The sequence below is a fragment of the Biomphalaria glabrata genome, chromosome 13 (genome assembly GCF_947242115.1).
Source record: "Biomphalaria glabrata chromosome 13, xgBioGlab47.1, whole genome shotgun sequence".
Lineage (NCBI taxonomy): Eukaryota > Metazoa > Mollusca > Gastropoda > Planorbidae > Biomphalaria > Biomphalaria glabrata.
Genome location: NC_074723.1, coordinates 31890539 through 31916365, shown reverse-complemented (window position 1 = coordinate 31916365; position 25827 = coordinate 31890539). Strand labels below are relative to the sequence as shown.

At 43.6% G+C, this 25827-nt stretch overlaps 1 protein-coding gene and 1 long non-coding RNA gene across 51 annotated transcripts in view; one reads left to right on the top strand and one right to left on the bottom strand.

The window, feature by feature from the left end:
• The window catches only part of LOC129922262 (uncharacterized), a 79548-nt gene that overhangs the window by 48753 nt on the left and 4968 nt on the right, over positions 1 to 25827 (top strand). The window lies entirely within an intron of this gene.
• The window catches only part of LOC129922261 (trichohyalin-like), a 43076-nt gene extending 17249 nt beyond the window's left edge, over positions 1 to 25827 (bottom strand). For 20 of the 50 annotated variants that reach the window (XR_008774206.1, XR_008774195.1, XR_008774207.1 and 17 more), the window contains exon 1: positions 1 to 25827. This exon is cut by the window's left edge. Coding sequence is in view for 10 of the 50 variants with exons in the window: in XM_056007414.1 (XP_055863389.1) it covers positions 18883 to 20157 (1275 nt within the window). In the remaining 40 variants the exon portion in view is untranslated. The other 30 variants (XR_008774202.1, XR_008774211.1, XR_008774221.1 and 27 more) reach the window with 30 other exon arrangements.

The following is a 25827-nucleotide window of genomic DNA, read 5'->3' as shown; positions in this document are numbered from 1 at the left end:
GTCCCTAAATAAGAAAAATACACACTCCTTTGATACCGCCATTCTCACGATTATTAAAGAAATGATTGTAAAGCTACGACATGTAGAAGATAGTAAAATAAACTAACTTACCCAATACTGGGGAATAACACCACACAGATAACTCAATCTCAAGGCACACAAAGAGAACATAAAGAGACTCATCTCAAGGCACAACAAGAGAACAATGACACCAATATAGCGCATCCTTAGAAACAGAACTAATAAGACCTTATGGTGCTCAAACGAAAATACCCTACCAGATGCGCACGACATCCCCCCTCTCCCTCTAACTGGATCTTGCGAAAACAAGTCCAGTCTTCAAAAAAAATTGAAAACTGAAGTATAGAGACAGCAAAAGAATTAGGAAACATTGCCAACATTGACGCCGAAGAATACAACCTTCATAAAGTCAAAATTACATAATTATTCACATAGATGATGTCGCAAAGAACAACATCCATCATAAAACTATTATAACATTACAATGCATAATAAAAACAAGCAGTACATATTACATACATATTCATACATATCAAGCAATAGCTATAATAAAATAGTCTTTTTGTGCGAATCACACCAGTCTTGAGCACAAGTCTGCAAGTATATTGTCCTCTCCTTTTATGTGACACACGTCGAAATTGTAGTCCTGGAGCATCAGCGCCCACCTCGTAACACGGTGGTTCGTAAAGTTCGTGCTCCGGAGGTAAGCCAAGGCCTTGTGGTCTGTCTGAAGGTGAAACGTCGTTCCCCTAAGGTATCTGTCCAGTTTTCTAATGGCAGATACAATAGCCAAGCCTTCTCTCTCGATGATGGAATATCTCTGCTCCCGAGGCAACAACTTGCGACTCACATACTTGACGGGATGCAGAACACCTTTCACGCACTGACTCAGTATACCGGAGATTCCTTTGTCCGAAGCATCGGTCTGAAGAAAAAATGGCAATGAAGGATCAGGCAAACGAAGAATGGGGTACCTACACAGATATGCCTGCACCCTGCTCAAAGCCTCCGCGCACTCATGTTTCCAGTGCACCTTAACAGACCAACTCCGACATAGTAAATTGGTAAAAGGAAACAACTCCGCGTACCCAGGCGTACCTACTGTACAAACCCGCCAACGCGATTAATAGGTATGATTAATAATTACAGGTATTAATTTTTACAACCCTCCAGACCACTTTAAGCCTTAAACCTTCCTTTAACTTAGATATCTTTAAGAAAAACAGTTGAACAAGATAATGCTACTATTATACCACCCGCGGTACAATTAAGCATGTCATTAATGATCTTCATCCTATACGACAGAAAATGCAACTAGATTCATAACCCAGATCCAATTGCTAAATTCAAACAGGATAAGATTGTACTTTTATGCTAGTATATGCTCTATTACCTGAGCTTCATCATGTACATTTTACTCTACTACCAATTACTCAACCAACTAGTAACGCAATACTTTCATGTGTGTGCTAGCCTATCAAACCACGCCCGCAAAATTTACCGATGCGACCAAATTACTAACTTAATCATCACGTCAACCTCTCGAGCTCACGCGATGAGGGACTACCACAATACTTCTACTACCAAATTTCGACCTGTCCAAATATCTAACGGCCTTAGCAACGTCTGCTAAGTTCTTAAACCTTACATGTCCAACACCCATGGACTTCCCGTTTGCCTCTAAAACCTCCACAAACCCAAACAAACCAAACTCCCTAAACCTATCCTTAAGCTTTTGCCAGTTAACATTGAATGGCAAATTCCTAATAGTAACTGTATAACGATCCGGCATTAACTTATACCTACGGCGACCTTCCGAATCGCGACGACCCTCTAGTCATCTATGTCTAGATCGCTGGTCTTGGTCCTTTACAATATCATTGGGATTTACATTCTCAACACCAGTCTCATTATTTTGGGCAACAAATTCATTAGAGCACTCAGCTGATTTATGACCTTGCTCGCCACACCTGAAACAAACAATTACCTTTCTTTTAACCACTGGACTCTGCTTAATCACAGGCTCACAACATGCTGCTGCCACATACACAGTTTCTTCTTTACTAATTGAAACATTCGAATCAGCTACCTTAAAACCTTCGATTACCTCCAGCATGTTCTCTACCGTACTCTGTTTGTTTAAGACAAGCTGCCTGTACACTTCACTTGATACACTTTCAAGTATCCCGTCTTTAATCAAGAGATCTTTGATCTCATCTACCGTCTTTCCTACCTCGGCCATTTTGCACCAGTTGTCCAGCGCGGCCCTCCGCTCAGTCACATACCCACGGAAGTCATTCTGCCGTGGTTTGACCCGGTGGAACCTTTTGCGGCATGTCTCCGCATTAATGTCTGCGTGGCGGAGAAGTGCCGTTTTGACATCCTCATACTTGTCGCTAAGGAACAGACTGTCCCTCAACATAAAGTTTTTGAGAGATGTCGTCAGTTTGTAGGACAACAGTAGGGCCCACTCTTTACTCTCAATCTTACACCTTGCTGCTACGGCCTCGAAGTGCGTCAGGTACGCCAGAAGATCGTCCTCTTCCTTCATGCCTTGGAAGTTCTTGTCTAGCCTGTCCAAGACACTCTTTTGTCGCACCTCAACTGCCTGACCTACCACTGCACCTGCCTCTGGCGCCGACTTCTCTTTAAGCCGTGCCAACTCCAGTTCATCTTTTCTCTTGAGCTCCTCTCTAGCATCTCTCTCCTTCCACCTCTCGTGTTCCTCACGCCTGGCCCTCTCCTCTCGTTCATGTCTGGCGGCCTCATCTGCCTTCGCCTCTCTTCTCAACCTCTCTTCCTCCGCCTTCGCCTCTTTTCTCAACCTCTCTTCCTCCGCCTTCGCCTCTCTTCTCAACCTCTCTTCACGCTCAAGTCTGGCTTTCTCCTCAGCCTGCGCCTCTTTCCTTAATCTCTCCTCTTCTGCCTTCGCCTCTTTCTTCAATCTCTCCTCTCGCTCAAGCCTAGCCGTCTCTCGTTCAAACTCCTCCTTCTTGGCTCTCTCGTATTCAACCTTCTGCTCTGCCACATACCTCTCCAACCTCTCACCATCATACCCGAGAGCACGGCCGTCACTGATGAACTGGGCGGTTAGAGTCAACCTCGTCTCCATCACACAGACTATTAAATAATACTTACAGTCTAACTATCGCTAACAAAAACCAAAGTTAGATCATAGAGATAAAAAGGAAAAAAATATATATATTATTTCTTAATTACAACGGGCTAACTGAAATCAAGGGCGCATCGACAAAAACAGGGCCAAGGACTTATCTGCTCAGTATCCCGCGTCGGAAGAAAATCGCCTCACTCCAGGCTCCGCAGGAGATAGAAGCCACAGACAACCAAGGCCACTGGAGCAGACAAACGGTTCTAACTTCAGGACGGTTCCGGTACACCAGCCAGCAAGACACACAGTTTCAGGTCGATCCCGTCGACAGGCACTCGATCCACTCACACGTTGCCGCTCAGAGTCAGAGGATTCAGGCGTTGGTGACAATAAATAAAAGAACAGGTTACAATAGTTTCAAAGAGTAACTACACACTCTAAGTTTCTCGATCCATATTGTGAACCAATCCCATTACGCAAAATACACCGAATGCTCGTCTAATCTATTTAGTGCTGCACAACAGCAGACCGCTTTAACATCATAAATGTATTTACTGATCACTTTAAAATATACAAAACATATCCATTATGTATCTGCATTTTATACTGGCCCTAGCGGTCAAATCAAGGACACAGAGGTCACAAAGTTGACATTTACATATTGTTTCCCAGAGCCCCCATTTCTGTCAGGTGGGCTTTGTCCTCGCGCTCATCTAGGGTATGATGTACTCCGCCGGGCTCCCCACCTGAGCAGTGTTTATTAGCTTTATGCCGGGGTTATAATTTAGCCTTGGCTCGTCTGCCTGGGCACCCCTAACAGTCTAGTAATCAATTTATGCAATACATATCTAGGAACGAATAAACCAACTATTAACGTATACTATTGAATAACAATATTGCATATAACAACAAAGGTTTAATGAGTTAATGATATATATGATATTATGAGGCATACATTATGAATAAATATCAATGGCAATTACAGATTACATTCAACGGGCTATAGCACACCTTAATCTCAGTGCCATAGTCAATCCGGCCTCACAACGCCAACCCAACGCCACGGGCAATAGTCAACTACCAAGCCTACAACTCAGACTTGACTCCAGCAGAGTCCCAAGCCTGCGTCCCTAAATAAGAAAAATACACACTCCTTTGATACCGCCATTCTCACGATTATTAAAGAAATGATTGTAAAGCTACGACATGTAGAAGATAGTAAAATAAACTAACTTACCCAATACTGGGGAATAACACCACACAGATAACTCAATCTCAAGGCACACAAAGAGAACATAAAGAGACTCATCTCAAGGCACAACAAGAGAACAATGACACCAATATAGCGCATCCTTAGAAACAGAACTAATAAGACCTTATGGTGCTCAAACGAAAATACCCTACCAGATGCGCACGACATCCCCCCTCTCCCTCTAACTGGATCTTGCGAAAACAAGTCCAGTCTTCAAAAAAAATTGAAAACTGAAGTATAGAGACAGCAAAAGAATTAGGAAACATTGCCAACATTGACGCCGAAGAATACAACCTTCATAAAGTCAAAATTACATAATTATTCACATAGATGATGTCGCAAAGAACAACATCCATCATAAAACTATTATAACATTACAATGCATAATAAAAACAAGCAGTACATATTACATACATATTCATACATATCAAGCAATAGCTATAATAAAATAGTCTTTTTGTGCGAATCACACCAGTCTTGAGCACAAGTCTGCAAGTATATTGTCCTCTCCTTTTATGTGACACACGTCGAAATTGTAGTCCTGGAGCATCAGCGCCCACCTCGTAACACGGTGGTTCGTAAAGTTCGTGCTCCGGAGGTAAGCCAAGGCCTTGTGGTCTGTCTGAAGGTGAAACGTCGTTCCCCTAAGGTATCTGTCCAGTTTTCTAATGGCAGATACAATAGCCAAGCCTTCTCTCTCGATGATGGAATATCTCTGCTCCCGAGGCAACAACTTGCGACTCACATACTTGACGGGATGCAGAACACCTTTCACGCACTGACTCAGTATACCGGAGATTCCTTTGTCCGAAGCATCGGTCTGAAGAAAAAATGGCAATGAAGGATCAGGCAAACGAAGAATGGGGTACCTACACAGATATGCCTGCACCCTGCTCAAAGCCTCCGCGCACTCATGTTTCCAGTGCACCTTAACAGACCAACTCCGACATAGTAAATTGGTAAAAGGAAACAACTCCGCGTACCCAGGCGTACCTACTGTACAAACCCGCCAACGCGATTAATAGGTATGATTAATAATTACAGGTATTAATTTTTACAACCCTCCAGACCACTTTAAGCCTTAAACCTTCCTTTAACTTAGATATCTTTAAGAAAAACAGTTGAACAAGATAATGCTACTATTATACCACCCGCGGTACAATTAAGCATGTCATTAATGATCTTCATCCTATACGACAGAAAATGCAACTAGATTCATAACCCAGATCCAATTGCTAAATTCAAACAGGATAAGATTGTACTTTTATGCTAGTATATGCTCTATTACCTGAGCTTCATCATGTACATTTTACTCTACTACCAATTACTCAACCAACTAGTAACGCAATACTTTCATGTGTGTGCTAGCCTATCAAACCACGCCCGCAAAATTTACCGATGCGACCAAATTACTAACTTAATCATCACGTCAACCTCTCGAGCTCACGCGATGAGGGACTACCACAATACTTCTACTACCAAATTTCGACCTGTCCAAATATCTAACGGCCTTAGCAACGTCTGCTAAGTTCTTAAACCTTACATGTCCAACACCCATGGACTTCCCGTTTGCCTCTAAAACCTCCACAAACCCAAACAAACCAAACTCCCTAAACCTATCCTTAAGCTTTTGCCAGTTAACATTGAATGGCAAATTCCTAATAGTAACTGTATAACGATCCGGCATTAACTTATACCTACGGCGACCTTCCGAATCGCGACGACCCTCTAGTCATCTATGTCTAGATCGCTGGTCTTGGTCCTTTACAATATCATTGGGATTTACATTCTCAACACCAGTCTCATTATTTTGGGCAACAAATTCATTAGAGCACTCAGCTGATTTATGACCTTGCTCGCCACACCTGAAACAAACAATTACCTTTCTTTTAACCACTGGACTCTGCTTAATCACAGGCTCACAACATGCTGCTGCCACATACACAGTTTCTTCTTTACTAATTGAAACATTCGAATCAGCTACCTTAAAACCTTCGATTACCTCCAGCATGTTCTCTACCGTACTCTGTTTGTTTAAGACAAGCTGCCTGTACACTTCACTTGATACACTTTCAAGTATCCCGTCTTTAATCAAGAGATCTTTGATCTCATCTACCGTCTTTCCTACCTCGGCCATTTTGCACCAGTTGTCCAGCGCGGCCCTCCGCTCAGTCACATACCCACGGAAGTCATTCTGCCGTGGTTTGACCCGGTGGAACCTTTTGCGGCATGTCTCCGCATTAATGTCTGCGTGGCGGAGAAGTGCCGTTTTGACATCCTCATACTTGTCGCTAAGGAACAGACTGTCCCTCAACATAAAGTTTTTGAGAGATGTCGTCAGTTTGTAGGACAACAGTAGGGCCCACTCTTTACTCTCAATCTTACACCTTGCTGCTACGGCCTCGAAGTGCGTCAGGTACGCCAGAAGATCGTCCTCTTCCTTCATGCCTTGGAAGTTCTTGTCTAGCCTGTCCAAGACACTCTTTTGTCGCACCTCAACTGCCTGACCTACCACTGCACCTGCCTCTGGCGCCGACTTCTCTTTAAGCCGTGCCAACTCCAGTTCATCTTTTCTCTTGAGCTCCTCTCTAGCATCTCTCTCCTTCCACCTCTCGTGTTCCTCACGCCTGGCCCTCTCCTCTCGTTCATGTCTGGCGGCCTCATCTGCCTTCGCCTCTCTTCTCAACCTCTCTTCCTCCGCCTTCGCCTCTTTTCTCAACCTCTCTTCCTCCGCCTTCGCCTCTCTTCTCAACCTCTCTTCACGCTCAAGTCTGGCTTTCTCCTCAGCCTGCGCCTCTTTCCTTAATCTCTCCTCTTCTGCCTTCGCCTCTTTCTTCAATCTCTCCTCTCGCTCAAGCCTAGCCGTCTCTCGTTCAAACTCCTCCTTCTTGGCTCTCTCGTATTCAACCTTCTGCTCTGCCACATACCTCTCCAACCTCTCACCATCATACCCGAGAGCACGGCCGTCACTGATGAACTGGGCGGTTAGAGTCAACCTCGTCTCCATCACACAGACTATTAAATAATACTTACAGTCTAACTATCGCTAACAAAAACCAAAGTTAGATCATAGAGATAAAAAGGAAAAAAATATATATATTATTTCTTAATTACAACGGGCTAACTGAAATCAAGGGCGCATCGACAAAAACAGGGCCAAGGACTTATCTGCTCAGTATCCCGCGTCGGAAGAAAATCGCCTCACTCCAGGCTCCGCAGGAGATAGAAGCCACAGACAACCAAGGCCACTGGAGCAGACAAACGGTTCTAACTTCAGGACGGTTCCGGTACACCAGCCAGCAAGACACACAGTTTCAGGTCGATCCCGTCGACAGGCACTCGATCCACTCACACGTTGCCGCTCAGAGTCAGAGGATTCAGGCGTTGGTGACAATAAATAAAAGAACAGGTTACAATAGTTTCAAAGAGTAACTACACACTCTAAGTTTCTCGATCCATATTGTGAACCAATCCCATTACGCAAAATACACCGAATGCTCGTCTAATCTATTTAGTGCTGCACAACAGCAGACCGCTTTAACATCATAAATGTATTTACTGATCACTTTAAAATATACAAAACATATCCATTATGTATCTGCATTTTATACTGGCCCTAGCGGTCAAATCAAGGACACAGAGGTCACAAAGTTGACATTTACATATTGTTTCCCAGAGCCCCCATTTCTGTCAGGTGGGCTTTGTCCTCGCGCTCATCTAGGGTATGATGTACTCCGCCGGGCTCCCCACCTGAGCAGTGTTTATTAGCTTTATGCCGGGGTTATAATTTAGCCTTGGCTCGTCTGCCTGGGCACCCCTAACAGTCTAGTAATCAATTTATGCAATACATATCTAGGAACGAATAAACCAACTATTAACGTATACTATTGAATAACAATATTGCATATAACAACAAAGGTTTAATGAGTTAATGATATATATGATATTATGAGGCATACATTATGAATAAATATCAATGGCAATTACAGATTACATTCAACGGGCTATAGCACACCTTAATCTCAGTGCCATAGTCAATCCGGCCTCACAACGCCAACCCAACGCCACGGGCAATAGTCAACTACCAAGCCTACAACTCAGACTTGACTCCAGCAGAGTCCCAAGCCTGCGTCCCTAAATAAGAAAAATACACACTCCTTTGATACCGCCATTCTCACGATTATTAAAGAAATGATTGTAAAGCTACGACATGTAGAAGATAGTAAAATAAACTAACTTACCCAATACTGGGGAATAACACCACACAGATAACTCAATCTCAAGGCACACAAAGAGAACATAAAGAGACTCATCTCAAGGCACAACAAGAGAACAATGACACCAATATAGCGCATCCTTAGAAACAGAACTAATAAGACCTTATGGTGCTCAAACGAAAATACCCTACCAGATGCGCACGACATCCCCCCTCTCCCTCTAACTGGATCTTGCGAAAACAAGTCCAGTCTTCAAAAAAAATTGAAAACTGAAGTATAGAGACAGCAAAAGAATTAGGAAACATTGCCAACATTGACGCCGAAGAATACAACCTTCATAAAGTCAAAATTACATAATTATTCACATAGATGATGTCGCAAAGAACAACATCCATCATAAAACTATTATAACATTACAATGCATAATAAAAACAAGCAGTACATATTACATACATATTCATACATATCAAGCAATAGCTATAATAAAATAGTCTTTTTGTGCGAATCACACCAGTCTTGAGCACAAGTCTGCAAGTATATTGTCCTCTCCTTTTATGTGACACACGTCGAAATTGTAGTCCTGGAGCATCAGCGCCCACCTCGTAACACGGTGGTTCGTAAAGTTCGTGCTCCGGAGGTAAGCCAAGGCCTTGTGGTCTGTCTGAAGGTGAAACGTCGTTCCCCTAAGGTATCTGTCCAGTTTTCTAATGGCAGATACAATAGCCAAGCCTTCTCTCTCGATGATGGAATATCTCTGCTCCCGAGGCAACAACTTGCGACTCACATACTTGACGGGATGCAGAACACCTTTCACGCACTGACTCAGTATACCGGAGATTCCTTTGTCCGAAGCATCGGTCTGAAGAAAAAATGGCAATGAAGGATCAGGCAAACGAAGAATGGGGTACCTACACAGATATGCCTGCACCCTGCTCAAAGCCTCCGCGCACTCATGTTTCCAGTGCACCTTAACAGACCAACTCCGACATAGTAAATTGGTAAAAGGAAACAACTCCGCGTACCCAGGCGTACCTACTGTACAAACCCGCCAACGCGATTAATAGGTATGATTAATAATTACAGGTATTAATTTTTACAACCCTCCAGACCACTTTAAGCCTTAAACCTTCCTTTAACTTAGATATCTTTAAGAAAAACAGTTGAACAAGATAATGCTACTATTATACCACCCGCGGTACAATTAAGCATGTCATTAATGATCTTCATCCTATACGACAGAAAATGCAACTAGATTCATAACCCAGATCCAATTGCTAAATTCAAACAGGATAAGATTGTACTTTTATGCTAGTATATGCTCTATTACCTGAGCTTCATCATGTACATTTTACTCTACTACCAATTACTCAACCAACTAGTAACGCAATACTTTCATGTGTGTGCTAGCCTATCAAACCACGCCCGCAAAATTTACCGATGCGACCAAATTACTAACTTAATCATCACGTCAACCTCTCGAGCTCACGCGATGAGGGACTACCACAATACTTCTACTACCAAATTTCGACCTGTCCAAATATCTAACGGCCTTAGCAACGTCTGCTAAGTTCTTAAACCTTACATGTCCAACACCCATGGACTTCCCGTTTGCCTCTAAAACCTCCACAAACCCAAACAAACCAAACTCCCTAAACCTATCCTTAAGCTTTTGCCAGTTAACATTGAATGGCAAATTCCTAATAGTAACTGTATAACGATCCGGCATTAACTTATACCTACGGCGACCTTCCGAATCGCGACGACCCTCTAGTCATCTATGTCTAGATCGCTGGTCTTGGTCCTTTACAATATCATTGGGATTTACATTCTCAACACCAGTCTCATTATTTTGGGCAACAAATTCATTAGAGCACTCAGCTGATTTATGACCTTGCTCGCCACACCTGAAACAAACAATTACCTTTCTTTTAACCACTGGACTCTGCTTAATCACAGGCTCACAACATGCTGCTGCCACATACACAGTTTCTTCTTTACTAATTGAAACATTCGAATCAGCTACCTTAAAACCTTCGATTACCTCCAGCATGTTCTCTACCGTACTCTGTTTGTTTAAGACAAGCTGCCTGTACACTTCACTTGATACACTTTCAAGTATCCCGTCTTTAATCAAGAGATCTTTGATCTCATCTACCGTCTTTCCTACCTCGGCCATTTTGCACCAGTTGTCCAGCGCGGCCCTCCGCTCAGTCACATACCCACGGAAGTCATTCTGCCGTGGTTTGACCCGGTGGAACCTTTTGCGGCATGTCTCCGCATTAATGTCTGCGTGGCGGAGAAGTGCCGTTTTGACATCCTCATACTTGTCGCTAAGGAACAGACTGTCCCTCAACATAAAGTTTTTGAGAGATGTCGTCAGTTTGTAGGACAACAGTAGGGCCCACTCTTTACTCTCAATCTTACACCTTGCTGCTACGGCCTCGAAGTGCGTCAGGTACGCCAGAAGATCGTCCTCTTCCTTCATGCCTTGGAAGTTCTTGTCTAGCCTGTCCAAGACACTCTTTTGTCGCACCTCAACTGCCTGACCTACCACTGCACCTGCCTCTGGCGCCGACTTCTCTTTAAGCCGTGCCAACTCCAGTTCATCTTTTCTCTTGAGCTCCTCTCTAGCATCTCTCTCCTTCCACCTCTCGTGTTCCTCACGCCTGGCCCTCTCCTCTCGTTCATGTCTGGCGGCCTCATCTGCCTTCGCCTCTCTTCTCAACCTCTCTTCCTCCGCCTTCGCCTCTTTTCTCAACCTCTCTTCCTCCGCCTTCGCCTCTCTTCTCAACCTCTCTTCACGCTCAAGTCTGGCTTTCTCCTCAGCCTGCGCCTCTTTCCTTAATCTCTCCTCTTCTGCCTTCGCCTCTTTCTTCAATCTCTCCTCTCGCTCAAGCCTAGCCGTCTCTCGTTCAAACTCCTCCTTCTTGGCTCTCTCGTATTCAACCTTCTGCTCTGCCACATACCTCTCCAACCTCTCACCATCATACCCGAGAGCACGGCCGTCACTGATGAACTGGGCGGTTAGAGTCAACCTCGTCTCCATCACACAGACTATTAAATAATACTTACAGTCTAACTATCGCTAACAAAAACCAAAGTTAGATCATAGAGATAAAAAGGAAAAAAATATATATATTATTTCTTAATTACAACGGGCTAACTGAAATCAAGGGCGCATCGACAAAAACAGGGCCAAGGACTTATCTGCTCAGTATCCCGCGTCGGAAGAAAATCGCCTCACTCCAGGCTCCGCAGGAGATAGAAGCCACAGACAACCAAGGCCACTGGAGCAGACAAACGGTTCTAACTTCAGGACGGTTCCGGTACACCAGCCAGCAAGACACACAGTTTCAGGTCGATCCCGTCGACAGGCACTCGATCCACTCACACGTTGCCGCTCAGAGTCAGAGGATTCAGGCGTTGGTGACAATAAATAAAAGAACAGGTTACAATAGTTTCAAAGAGTAACTACACACTCTAAGTTTCTCGATCCATATTGTGAACCAATCCCATTACGCAAAATACACCGAATGCTCGTCTAATCTATTTAGTGCTGCACAACAGCAGACCGCTTTAACATCATAAATGTATTTACTGATCACTTTAAAATATACAAAACATATCCATTATGTATCTGCATTTTATACTGGCCCTAGCGGTCAAATCAAGGACACAGAGGTCACAAAGTTGACATTTACATATTGTTTCCCAGAGCCCCCATTTCTGTCAGGTGGGCTTTGTCCTCGCGCTCATCTAGGGTATGATGTACTCCGCCGGGCTCCCCACCTGAGCAGTGTTTATTAGCTTTATGCCGGGGTTATAATTTAGCCTTGGCTCGTCTGCCTGGGCACCCCTAACAGTCTAGTAATCAATTTATGCAATACATATCTAGGAACGAATAAACCAACTATTAACGTATACTATTGAATAACAATATTGCATATAACAACAAAGGTTTAATGAGTTAATGATATATATGATATTATGAGGCATACATTATGAATAAATATCAATGGCAATTACAGATTACATTCAACGGGCTATAGCACACCTTAATCTCAGTGCCATAGTCAATCCGGCCTCACAACGCCAACCCAACGCCACGGGCAATAGTCAACTACCAAGCCTACAACTCAGACTTGACTCCAGCAGAGTCCCAAGCCTGCGTCCCTAAATAAGAAAAATACACACTCCTTTGATACCGCCATTCTCACGATTATTAAAGAAATGATTGTAAAGCTACGACATGTAGAAGATAGTAAAATAAACTAACTTACCCAATACTGGGGAATAACACCACACAGATAACTCAATCTCAAGGCACACAAAGAGAACATAAAGAGACTCATCTCAAGGCACAACAAGAGAACAATGACACCAATATAGCGCATCCTTAGAAACAGAACTAATAAGACCTTATGGTGCTCAAACGAAAATACCCTACCAGATGCGCACGACATCCCCCCTCTCCCTCTAACTGGATCTTGCGAAAACAAGTCCAGTCTTCAAAAAAAATTGAAAACTGAAGTATAGAGACAGCAAAAGAATTAGGAAACATTGCCAACATTGACGCCGAAGAATACAACCTTCATAAAGTCAAAATTACATAATTATTCACATAGATGATGTCGCAAAGAACAACATCCATCATAAAACTATTATAACATTACAATGCATAATAAAAACAAGCAGTACATATTACATACATATTCATACATATCAAGCAATAGCTATAATAAAATAGTCTTTTTGTGCGAATCACACCAGTCTTGAGCACAAGTCTGCAAGTATATTGTCCTCTCCTTTTATGTGACACACGTCGAAATTGTAGTCCTGGAGCATCAGCGCCCACCTCGTAACACGGTGGTTCGTAAAGTTCGTGCTCCGGAGGTAAGCCAAGGCCTTGTGGTCTGTCTGAAGGTGAAACGTCGTTCCCCTAAGGTATCTGTCCAGTTTTCTAATGGCAGATACAATAGCCAAGCCTTCTCTCTCGATGATGGAATATCTCTGCTCCCGAGGCAACAACTTGCGACTCACATACTTGACGGGATGCAGAACACCTTTCACGCACTGACTCAGTATACCGGAGATTCCTTTGTCCGAAGCATCGGTCTGAAGAAAAAATGGCAATGAAGGATCAGGCAAACGAAGAATGGGGTACCTACACAGATATGCCTGCACCCTGCTCAAAGCCTCCGCGCACTCATGTTTCCAGTGCACCTTAACAGACCAACTCCGACATAGTAAATTGGTAAAAGGAAACAACTCCGCGTACCCAGGCGTACCTACTGTACAAACCCGCCAACGCGATTAATAGGTATGATTAATAATTACAGGTATTAATTTTTACAACCCTCCAGACCACTTTAAGCCTTAAACCTTCCTTTAACTTAGATATCTTTAAGAAAAACAGTTGAACAAGATAATGCTACTATTATACCACCCGCGGTACAATTAAGCATGTCATTAATGATCTTCATCCTATACGACAGAAAATGCAACTAGATTCATAACCCAGATCCAATTGCTAAATTCAAACAGGATAAGATTGTACTTTTATGCTAGTATATGCTCTATTACCTGAGCTTCATCATGTACATTTTACTCTACTACCAATTACTCAACCAACTAGTAACGCAATACTTTCATGTGTGTGCTAGCCTATCAAACCACGCCCGCAAAATTTACCGATGCGACCAAATTACTAACTTAATCATCACGTCAACCTCTCGAGCTCACGCGATGAGGGACTACCACAATACTTCTACTACCAAATTTCGACCTGTCCAAATATCTAACGGCCTTAGCAACGTCTGCTAAGTTCTTAAACCTTACATGTCCAACACCCATGGACTTCCCGTTTGCCTCTAAAACCTCCACAAACCCAAACAAACCAAACTCCCTAAACCTATCCTTAAGCTTTTGCCAGTTAACATTGAATGGCAAATTCCTAATAGTAACTGTATAACGATCCGGCATTAACTTATACCTACGGCGACCTTCCGAATCGCGACGACCCTCTAGTCATCTATGTCTAGATCGCTGGTCTTGGTCCTTTACAATATCATTGGGATTTACATTCTCAACACCAGTCTCATTATTTTGGGCAACAAATTCATTAGAGCACTCAGCTGATTTATGACCTTGCTCGCCACACCTGAAACAAACAATTACCTTTCTTTTAACCACTGGACTCTGCTTAATCACAGGCTCACAACATGCTGCTGCCACATACACAGTTTCTTCTTTACTAATTGAAACATTCGAATCAGCTACCTTAAAACCTTCGATTACCTCCAGCATGTTCTCTACCGTACTCTGTTTGTTTAAGACAAGCTGCCTGTACACTTCACTTGATACACTTTCAAGTATCCCGTCTTTAATCAAGAGATCTTTGATCTCATCTACCGTCTTTCCTACCTCGGCCATTTTGCACCAGTTGTCCAGCGCGGCCCTCCGCTCAGTCACATACCCACGGAAGTCATTCTGCCGTGGTTTGACCCGGTGGAACCTTTTGCGGCATGTCTCCGCATTAATGTCTGCGTGGCGGAGAAGTGCCGTTTTGACATCCTCATACTTGTCGCTAAGGAACAGACTGTCCCTCAACATAAAGTTTTTGAGAGATGTCGTCAGTTTGTAGGACAACAGTAGGGCCCACTCTTTACTCTCAATCTTACACCTTGCTGCTACGGCCTCGAAGTGCGTCAGGTACGCCAGAAGATCGTCCTCTTCCTTCATGCCTTGGAAGTTCTTGTCTAGCCTGTCCAAGACACTCTTTTGTCGCACCTCAACTGCCTGACCTACCACTGCACCTGCCTCTGGCGCCGACTTCTCTTTAAGCCGTGCCAACTCCAGTTCATCTTTTCTCTTGAGCTCCTCTCTAGCATCTCTCTCCTTCCACCTCTCGTGTTCCTCACGCCTGGCCCTCTCCTCTCGTTCATGTCTGGCGGCCTCATCTGCCTTCGCCTCTCTTCTCAACCTCTCTTCCTCCGCCTTCGCCTCTTTTCTCAACCTCTCTTCCTCCGCCTTCGCCTCTCTTCTCAACCTCTCTTCACGCTCAAGTCTGGCTTTCTCCTCAGCCTGCGCCTCTTTCCTTAATCTCTCCTCTTCTGCCTTCGCCTCTTTCTTCAATCTCTCCTCTCGCTCAAGCCTAGCCGTCTCTCGTTCAAACTCCTCCTTCTTGGCTCTCTCGTATTCAACCTTCTGCTCTGCCACATACCTCTCCAACCTCTCACCATCATACCCGAGAGCACGGCCGTCACTGATGAACTGGGCGGTTAGAGTCAACCTCGTCTCCATCACACAGACTATTAAATAATACTTACAGTCTAACTATCGCTAACAAAAACCAAAGTTAGATCATAGAGATAAAAAGGAAAAAAATATATATATTATTTCTTAATTACAACGGGCTAACTGAAATCAAGGGCGCATCGACAAAAACAGGGCCAAGGACTTATCTGCTCAGTATCCCGCGTCGGAAGAAAATCGCCTCACTCCAGGCTCCGCAGGAGATAGAAGCCACAGACAACCAAGGCCACTGGAGCAGACAAACGGTTCTAACTTCAGGACGGTTCCGGTACACCAGCCAGCAAGACACACAGTTTCAGGTCGATCCCGTCGACAGGCACTCGATCCACTCACACGTTGCCGCTCAGAGTCAGAGGATTCAGGCGTTGGTGACAATAAATAAAAGAACAGGTTACAATAGTTTCAAAGAGTAACTACACACTCTAAGTTTCTCGATCCATATTGTGAACCAATCCCATTACGCAAAATACACCGAATGCTCGTCTAATCTATTTAGTGCTGCACAACAGCAGACCGCTTTAACATCATAAATGTATTTACTGATCACTTTAAAATATACAAAACATATCCATTATGTATCTGCATTTTATACTGGCCCTAGCGGTCAAATCAAGGACACAGAGGTCACAAAGTTGACATTTACATATTGTTTCCCAGAGCCCCCATTTCTGTCAGGTGGGCTTTGTCCTCGCGCTCATCTAGGGTATGATGTACTCCGCCGGGCTCCCCACCTGAGCAGTGTTTATTAGCTTTATGCCGGGGTTATAATTTAGCCTTGGCTCGTCTGCCTGGGCACCCCTAACAGTCTAGTAATCAATTTATGCAATACATATCTAGGAACGAATAAACCAACTATTAACGTATACTATTGAATAACAATATTGCATATAACAACAAAGGTTTAATGAGTTAATGATATATATGATATTATGAGGCATACATTATGAATAAATATCAATGGCAATTACAGATTACATTCAACGGGCTATAGCACACCTTAATCTCAGTGCCATAGTCAATCCGGCCTCACAACGCCAACCCAACGCCACGGGCAATAGTCAACTACCAAGCCTACAACTCAGACTTGACTCCAGCAGAGTCCCAAGCCTGCGTCCCTAAATAAGAAAAATACACACTCCTTTGATACCGCCATTCTCACGATTATTAAAGAAATGATTGTAAAGCTACGACATGTAGAAGATAGTAAAATAAACTAACTTACCCAATACTGGGGAATAACACCACACAGATAACTCAATCTCAAGGCACACAAAGAGAACATAAAGAGACTCATCTCAAGGCACAACAAGAGAACAATGACACCAATATAGCGCATCCTTAGAAACAGAACTAATAAGACCTTATGGTGCTCAAACGAAAATACCCTACCAGATGCGCACGACATCCCCCCTCTCCCTCTAACTGGATCTTGCGAAAACAAGTCCAGTCTTCAAAAAAAATTGAAAACTGAAGTATAGAGACAGCAAAAGAATTAGGAAACATTGCCAACATTGACGCCGAAGAATACAACCTTCATAAAGTCAAAATTACATAATTATTCACATAGATGATGTCGCAAAGAACAACATCCATCATAAAACTATTATAACATTACAATGCATAATAAAAACAAGCAGTACATATTACATACATATTCATACATATCAAGCAATAGCTATAATAAAATAGTCTTTTTGTGCGAATCACACCAGTCTTGAGCACAAGTCTGCAAGTATATTGTCCTCTCCTTTTATGTGACACACGTCGAAATTGTAGTCCTGGAGCATCAGCGCCCACCTCGTAACACGGTGGTTCGTAAAGTTCGTGCTCCGGAGGTAAGCCAAGGCCTTGTGGTCTGTCTGAAGGTGAAACGTCGTTCCCCTAAGGTATCTGTCCAGTTTTCTAATGGCAGATACAATAGCCAAGCCTTCTCTCTCGATGATGGAATATCTCTGCTCCCGAGGCAACAACTTGCGACTCACATACTTGACGGGATGCAGAACACCTTTCACGCACTGACTCAGTATACCGGAGATTCCTTTGTCCGAAGCATCGGTCTGAAGAAAAAATGGCAATGAAGGATCAGGCAAACGAAGAATGGGGTACCTACACAGATATGCCTGCACCCTGCTCAAAGCCTCCGCGCACTCATGTTTCCAGTGCACCTTAACAGACCAACTCCGACATAGTAAATTGGTAAAAGGAAACAACTCCGCGTACCCAGGCGTACCTACTGTACAAACCCGCCAACGCGATTAATAGGTATGATTAATAATTACAGGTATTAATTTTTACAACCCTCCAGACCACTTTAAGCCTTAAACCTTCCTTTAACTTAGATATCTTTAAGAAAAACAGTTGAACAAGATAATGCTACTATTATACCACCCGCGGTACAATTAAGCATGTCATTAATGATCTTCATCCTATACGACAGAAAATGCAACTAGATTCATAACCCAGATCCAATTGCTAAATTCAAACAGGATAAGATTGTACTTTTATGCTAGTATATGCTCTATTACCTGAGCTTCATCATGTACATTTTACTCTACTACCAATTACTCAACCAACTAGTAACGCAATACTTTCATGTGTGTGCTAGCCTATCAAACCACGCCCGCAAAATTTACCGATGCGACCAAATTACTAACTTAATCATCACGTCAACCTCTCGAGCTCACGCGATGAGGGACTACCACAATACTTCTACTACCAAATTTCGACCTGTCCAAATATCTAACGGCCTTAGCAACGTCTGCTAAGTTCTTAAACCTTACATGTCCAACACCCATGGACTTCCCGTTTGCCTCTAAAACCTCCACAAACCCAAACAAACCAAACTCCCTAAACCTATCCTTAAGCTTTTGCCAGTTAACATTGAATGGCAAATTCCTAATAGTAACTGTATAACGATCCGGCATTAACTTATACCTACGGCGACCTTCCGAATCGCGACGACCCTCTAGTCATCTATGTCTAGATCGCTGGTCTTGGTCCTTTACAATATCATTGGGATTTACATTCTCAACACCAGTCTCATTATTTTGGGCAACAAATTCATTAGAGCACTCAGCTGATTTATGACCTTGCTCGCCACACCTGAAACAAACAATTACCTTTCTTTTAACCACTGGACTCTGCTTAATCACAGGCTCACAACATGCTGCTGCCACATACACAGTTTCTTCTTTACTAATTGAAACATTCGAATCAGCTACCTTAAAACCTTCGATTACCTCCAGCATGTTCTCTACCGTACTCTGTTTGTTTAAGACAAGCTGCCTGTACACTTCACTTGATACACTTTCAAGTATCCCGTCTTTAATCAAGAGATCTTTGATCTCATCTACCGTCTTTCCTACCTCGGCCATTTTGCACCAGTTGTCCAGCGCGGCCCTCCGCTCAGTCACATACCCACGGAAGTCATTCTGCCGTGGTTTGACCCGGTGGAACCTTTTGCGGCATGTCTCCGCATTAATGTCTGCGTGGCGGAGAAGTGCCGTTTTGACATCCTCATACTTGTCGCTAAGGAACAGACTGTCCCTCAACATAAAGTTTTTGAGAGATGTCGTCAGTTTGTAGGACAACAGTAGGGCCCACTCTTTACTCTCAATCTTACACCTTGCTGCTACGGCCTCGAAGTGCGTCAGGTACGCCAGAAGATCGTCCTCTTCCTTCATGCCTTGGAAGTTCTTGTCTAGCCTGTCCAAGACACTCTTTTGTCGCACCTCAACTGCCTGACCTACCACTGCACCTGCCTCTGGCGCCGACTTCTCTTTAAGCCGTGCCAACTCCAGTTCATCTTTTCTCTTGAGCTCCTCTCTAGCATCTCTCTCCTTCCACCTCTCGTGTTCCTCACGCCTGGCCCTCTCCTCTCGTTCATGTCTGGCGGCCTCATCTGCCTTCGCCTCTCTTCTCAACCTCTCTTCCTCCGCCTTCGCCTCTTTTCTCAACCTCTCTTCCTCCGCCTTCGCCTCTCTTCTCAACCTCTCTTCACGCTCAAGTCTGGCTTTCTCCTCAGCCTGCGCCTCTTTCCTTAATCTCTCCTCTTCTGCCTTCGCCTCTTTCTTCAATCTCTCCTCTCGCTCAAGCCTAGCCGTCTCTCGTTCAAACTCCTCCTTCTTGGCTCTCTCGTATTCAACCTTCTGCTCTGCCACATACCTCTCCAACCTCTCACCATCATACCCGAGAGCACGGCCGTCACTGATGAACTGGGCGGTTAGAGTCAACCTCGTCTCCATCACACAGACTATTAAATAATACTTACAGTCTAACTATCGCTAACAAAAACCAAAGTTAGATCATAGAGATAAAAAGGAAAAAAATATATATATTATTTCTTAATTACAACGGGCTAACTGAAATCAAGGGCGCATCGACAAAAACAGGGCCAAGGACTTATCTGCTCAGTATCCCGCGTCGGAAGAAAATCGCCTCACTCCAGGCTCCGCAGGAGATAGAAGCCACAGACAACCAAGGCCACTGGAGCAGACAAACGGTTCTAACTTCAGGACGGTTCCGGTACACCAGCCAGCAAGACACACAGTTTCAGGTCGATCCCGTCGACAGGCACTCGATCCACTCACACGTTGCCGCTCAGAGTCAGAGGATTCAGGCGTTGGTGACAATAAATAAAAGAACAGGTTACAATAGTTTCAAAGAGTAACTACACACTCTAAGTTTCTCGATCCATATTGTGAACCAATCCCATTACGCAAAATACACCGAATGCTCTTCTAATCTATTTAGTGCTGCACAACAGCAGACCGCTTTAACATCATAAATGTATTTACTGATCACTTTAAAATATACAAAACATATCCATTATGTATCTGCATTTTATACTGGCCCTAGCGGTCAAATCAAGGACACAGAGGTCACAAAGTTGACATTTACATATTGTTTCCCAGAGCCCCCATTTCTGTCAGGTGGGCTTTGTCCTCGCGCTCATCTAGGGTATGATGTACTCCGCCGGGCTCCCCACCTGAGCAGTGTTTATTAGCTTTATGCCGGGGTTATAATTTAGCCTTGGCTCGTCTGCCTGGGCACCCCTAACAGTCTAGTAATCAATTTATGCAATACATATCTAGGAACGAATAAACCAACTATTAACGTATACTATTGAATAACAATATTGCATATAACAACAAAGGTTTAATGAGTTAATGATATATATGATATTATGAGGCATACATTATGAATAAATATCAATGGCAATTACAGATTACATTCAACGGGCTATAGCACACCTTAATCTCAGTGCCATAGTCAATCCGGCCTCACAACGCCAACCCAACGCCACGGGCAATAGTCAACTACCAAGCCTACAACTCAGACTTGACTCCAGCAGAGTCCCAAGCCTGCGTCCCTAAATAAGAAAAATACACACTCCTTTGATACCGCCATTCTCACGATTATTAAAGAAATGATTGTAAAGCTACGACATGTAGAAGATAGTAAAATAAACTAACTTACCCAATACTGGGGAATAACACCACACAGATAACTCAATCTCAAGGCACACAAAGAGAACATAAAGAGACTCATCTCAAGGCACAACAAGAGAACAATGACACCAATATAGCGCATCCTTAGAAACAGAACTAATAAGACCTTATGGTGCTCAAACGAAAATACCCTACCAGATGCGCACGACATCCCCCCTCTCCCTCTAACTGGATCTTGCGAAAACAAGTCCAGTCTTCAAAAAAAATTGAAAACTGAAGTATAGAGACAGCAAAAGAATTAGGAAACATTGCCAACATTGACGCCGAAGAATACAACCTTCATAAAGTCAAAATTACATAATTATTCACATAGATGATGTCGCAAAGAACAACATCCATCATAAAACTATTATAACATTACAATGCATAATAAAAACAAGCAGTACATATTACATACATATTCATACATATCAAGCAATAGCTATAATAAAATAGTCTTTTTGTGCGAATCACACCAGTCTTGAGCACAAGTCTGCAAGTATATTGTCCTCTCCTTTTATGTGACACACGTCGAAATTGTAGTCCTGGAGCATCAGCGCCCACCTCGTAACACGGTGGTTCGTAAAGTTCGTGCTCCGGAGGTAAGCCAAGGCCTTGTGGTCTGTCTGAAGGTGAAACGTCGTTCCCCTAAGGTATCTGTCCAGTTTTCTAATGGCAGATACAATAGCCAAGCCTTCTCTCTCGATGATGGAATATCTCTGCTCCCGAGGCAACAACTTGCGACTCACATACTTGACGGGATGCAGAACACCTTTCACGCACTGACTCAGTATACCGGAGATTCCTTTGTCCGAAGCATCGGTCTGAAGAAAAAATGGCAATGAAGGATCAGGCAAACGAAGAATGGGGTACCTACACAGATATGCCTGCACCCTGCTCAAAGCCTCCGCGCACTCATGTTTCCAGTGCACCTTAACAGACCAACTCCGACATAGTAAATTGGTAAAAGGAAACAACTCCGCGTACCCAGGCGTACCTACTGTACAAACCCGCCAACGCGATTAATAGGTATGATTAATAATTACAGGTATTAATTTTTACAACCCTCCAGACCACTTTAAGCCTTAAACCTTCCTTTAACTTAGATATCTTTAAGAAAAACAGTTGAACAAGATAATGCTACTATTATACCACCCGCGGTACAATTAAGCATGTCATTAATGATCTTCATCCTATACGACAGAAAATGCAACTAGATTCATAACCCAGATCCAATTGCTAAATTCAAACAGGATAAGATTGTACTTTTATGCTAGTATATGCTCTATTACCTGAGCTTCATCATGTACATTTTACTCTACTACCAATTACTCAACCAACTAGTAACGCAATACTTTCATGTGTGTGCTAGCCTATCAAACCACGCCCGCAAAATTTACCGATGCGACCAAATTACTAACTTAATCATCACGTCAACCTCTCGAGCTCACGCGATGAGGGACTACCACAATACTTCTACTACCAAATTTCGACCTGTCCAAATATCTAACGGCCTTAGCAACGTCTGCTAAGTTCTTAAACCTTACATGTCCAACACCCATGGACTTCCCGTTTGCCTCTAAAACCTCCACAAACCCAAACAAACCAAACTCCCTAAACCTATCCTTAAGCTTTTGCCAGTTAACATTGAATGGCAAATTCCTAATAGTAACTGTATAACGATCCGGCATTAACTTATACCTACGGCGACCTTCCGAATCGCGACGACCCTCTAGTCATCTATGTCTAGATCGCTGGTCTTGGTCCTTTACAATATCATTGGGATTTACATTCTCAACACCAGTCTCATTATTTTGGGCAACAAATTCATTAGAGCACTCAGCTGATTTATGACCTTGCTCGCCACACCTGAAACAAACAATTACCTTTCTTTTAACCACTGGACTCTGCTTAATCACAGGCTCACAACATGCTGCTGCCACATACACAGTTTCTTCTTTACTAATTGAAACATTCGAATCAGCTACCTTAAAACCTTCGATTACCTCCAGCATGTTCTCTACCGTACTCTGTTTGTTTAAGACAAGCTGCCTGTACACTTCACTTGATACACTTTCAAGTATCCCGTCTTTAATCAAGAGATCTTTGATCTCATCTACCGTCTTTCCTACCTCGGCCATTTTGCACCAGTTGTCCAGCGCGGCCCTCCGCTCAGTCACATACCCACGGAAGTCATTCTGCCGTGGTTTGACCCGGTGGAACCTTTTGCGGCATGTCTCCGCATTAATGTCTGCGTGGCGGAGAAGTGCCGTTTTGACATCCTCATACTTGTCGCTAAGGAACAGACTGTCCCTCAACATAAAGTTTTTGAGAGATGTCGTCAGTTTGTAGGACAACAGTAGGGCCCACTCTTTACTCTCAATCTTATCTTACACCTTGCTGCTACGGCCTCGAAGTGCGTCAGGTACGCCAGAAGATCGTCCTCTTCCTTCATGCCTTGGAAGTTCTTGTCTAGCCTGTCCAAGACACTCTTTTGTCGCACCTCAACTGCCTGACCTACCACTGCACCTGCCTCTGGCGCCGACTTCTCTTTAAGCCGTGCCAACTCCAGTTCATCTTTTCTCTTGAGCTCCTCTCTAGCATCTCTCTCCTTCCACCTCTCGTGTTCCTCACGCCTGGCCCTCTCCTCTCGTTCATGTCTGGCGGCCTCATCTGCCTTCGCCTCTCTTCTCAACCTCTCTTCCTCCGCCTTCGCCTCTTTTCTCAACCTCTCTTCCTCCGCCTTCGCCTCTCTTCTCAACCTCTCTTCACGCTCAAGTCTGGCTTTCTCCTCAGCCTGCGCCTCTTTCCTTAATCTCTCCTCTTCTGCCTTCGCCTCTTTCTTCAATCTCTCCTCTCGCTCAAGCCTAGCCGTCTCTCGTTCAAACTCCTCCTTCTTGGCTCTCTCGTATTCAACCTTCTGCTCTGCCACATACCTCTCCAACCTCTCACCATCATACCCGAGAGCACGGCCGTCACTGATGAACTGGGCGGTTAGAGTCAACCTCGTCTCCATCACACAGACTATTAAATAATACTTACAGTCTAACTATCGCTAACAAAAACCAAAGTTAGATCATAGAGATAAAAAGGAAAAAAATATATATATTATTTCTTAATTACAACGGGCTAACTGAAATCAAGGGCGCATCGACAAAAACAGGGCCAAGGACTTATCTGCTCAGTATCCCGCGTCGGAAGAAAATCGCCTCACTCCAGGCTCCGCAGGAGATAGAAGCCACAGACAACCAAGGCCACTGGAGCAGACAAACGGTTCTAACTTCAGGACGGTTCCGGTACACCAGCCAGCAAGACACACAGTTTCAGGTCGATCCCGTCGACAGGCACTCGATCCACTCACACGTTGCCGCTCAGAGTCAGAGGATTCAGGCGTTGGTGACAATAAATAAAAGAACAGGTTACAATAGTTTCAAAGAGTAACTACACACTCTAAGTTTCTCGATACACATTGTGAACCAATCCCATTACGCAAAATACACCGAATGCTCGTCTAATCTATTTAGTGCTGCACAACAGCAGACCGCTTTAACATCATAAATGTATTTACTGATCACTTTAAAATATACAAAACATATCCATTATGTATCTGCATTTTATACTGGCCCTAGCGGTCAAATCAAGGACACAGAGGTCACAAAGTTGACATTTACATATTGTTTCCCAGAGCCCCCATTTCTGTCAGGTGGGTTTTGTCCTCGCGCTCATCTAGGGTATGATGTACTCCGCCGGGCTCCCCACCTGAGCAGTGTTTATTAGCTTTATGCCGGGGTTATAATTTAGCCTTGGCTCGTCTGCCTGGGCACCCCTAACAGTCTAGTAATCAATTTATGCAATACATATCTAGGAACGAATAAACCAACTATTAACGTATACTATTGAATAACAATATTGCATATAACAACAAAGGTTTAATGAGTTAATGATATATATGATATTATGAGGCATACATTATGAATAAATATCAATGGCAATTACAGATTACATTCAACGGGCTATAGCACACCTTAATCTCAGTGCCATAGTCAATCCGGCCTCACAACGCCAACCCAACGCCACGGGCAATAGTCAACTACCAAGCCTACAACTCAGACTTGACTCCAGCAGAGTCCCAAGCCTGCGTCCCTAAATAAGAAAAATACACACTCCTTTGATACCGCCATTCTCACGATTATTAAAGAAATGATTGTAAAGCTACGACATGTAGAAGATAGTAAAATAAACTAACTTACCCAATACTGGGGAATAACACCACACAGATAACTCAATCTCAAGGCACACAAAGAGAACATAAAGAGACTCATCTCAAGGCACAACAAGAGAACAATGACACCAATATAGCGCATCCTTAGAAACAGAACTAATAAGACCTTATGGTGCTCAAACGAAAATACCCTACCAGATGCG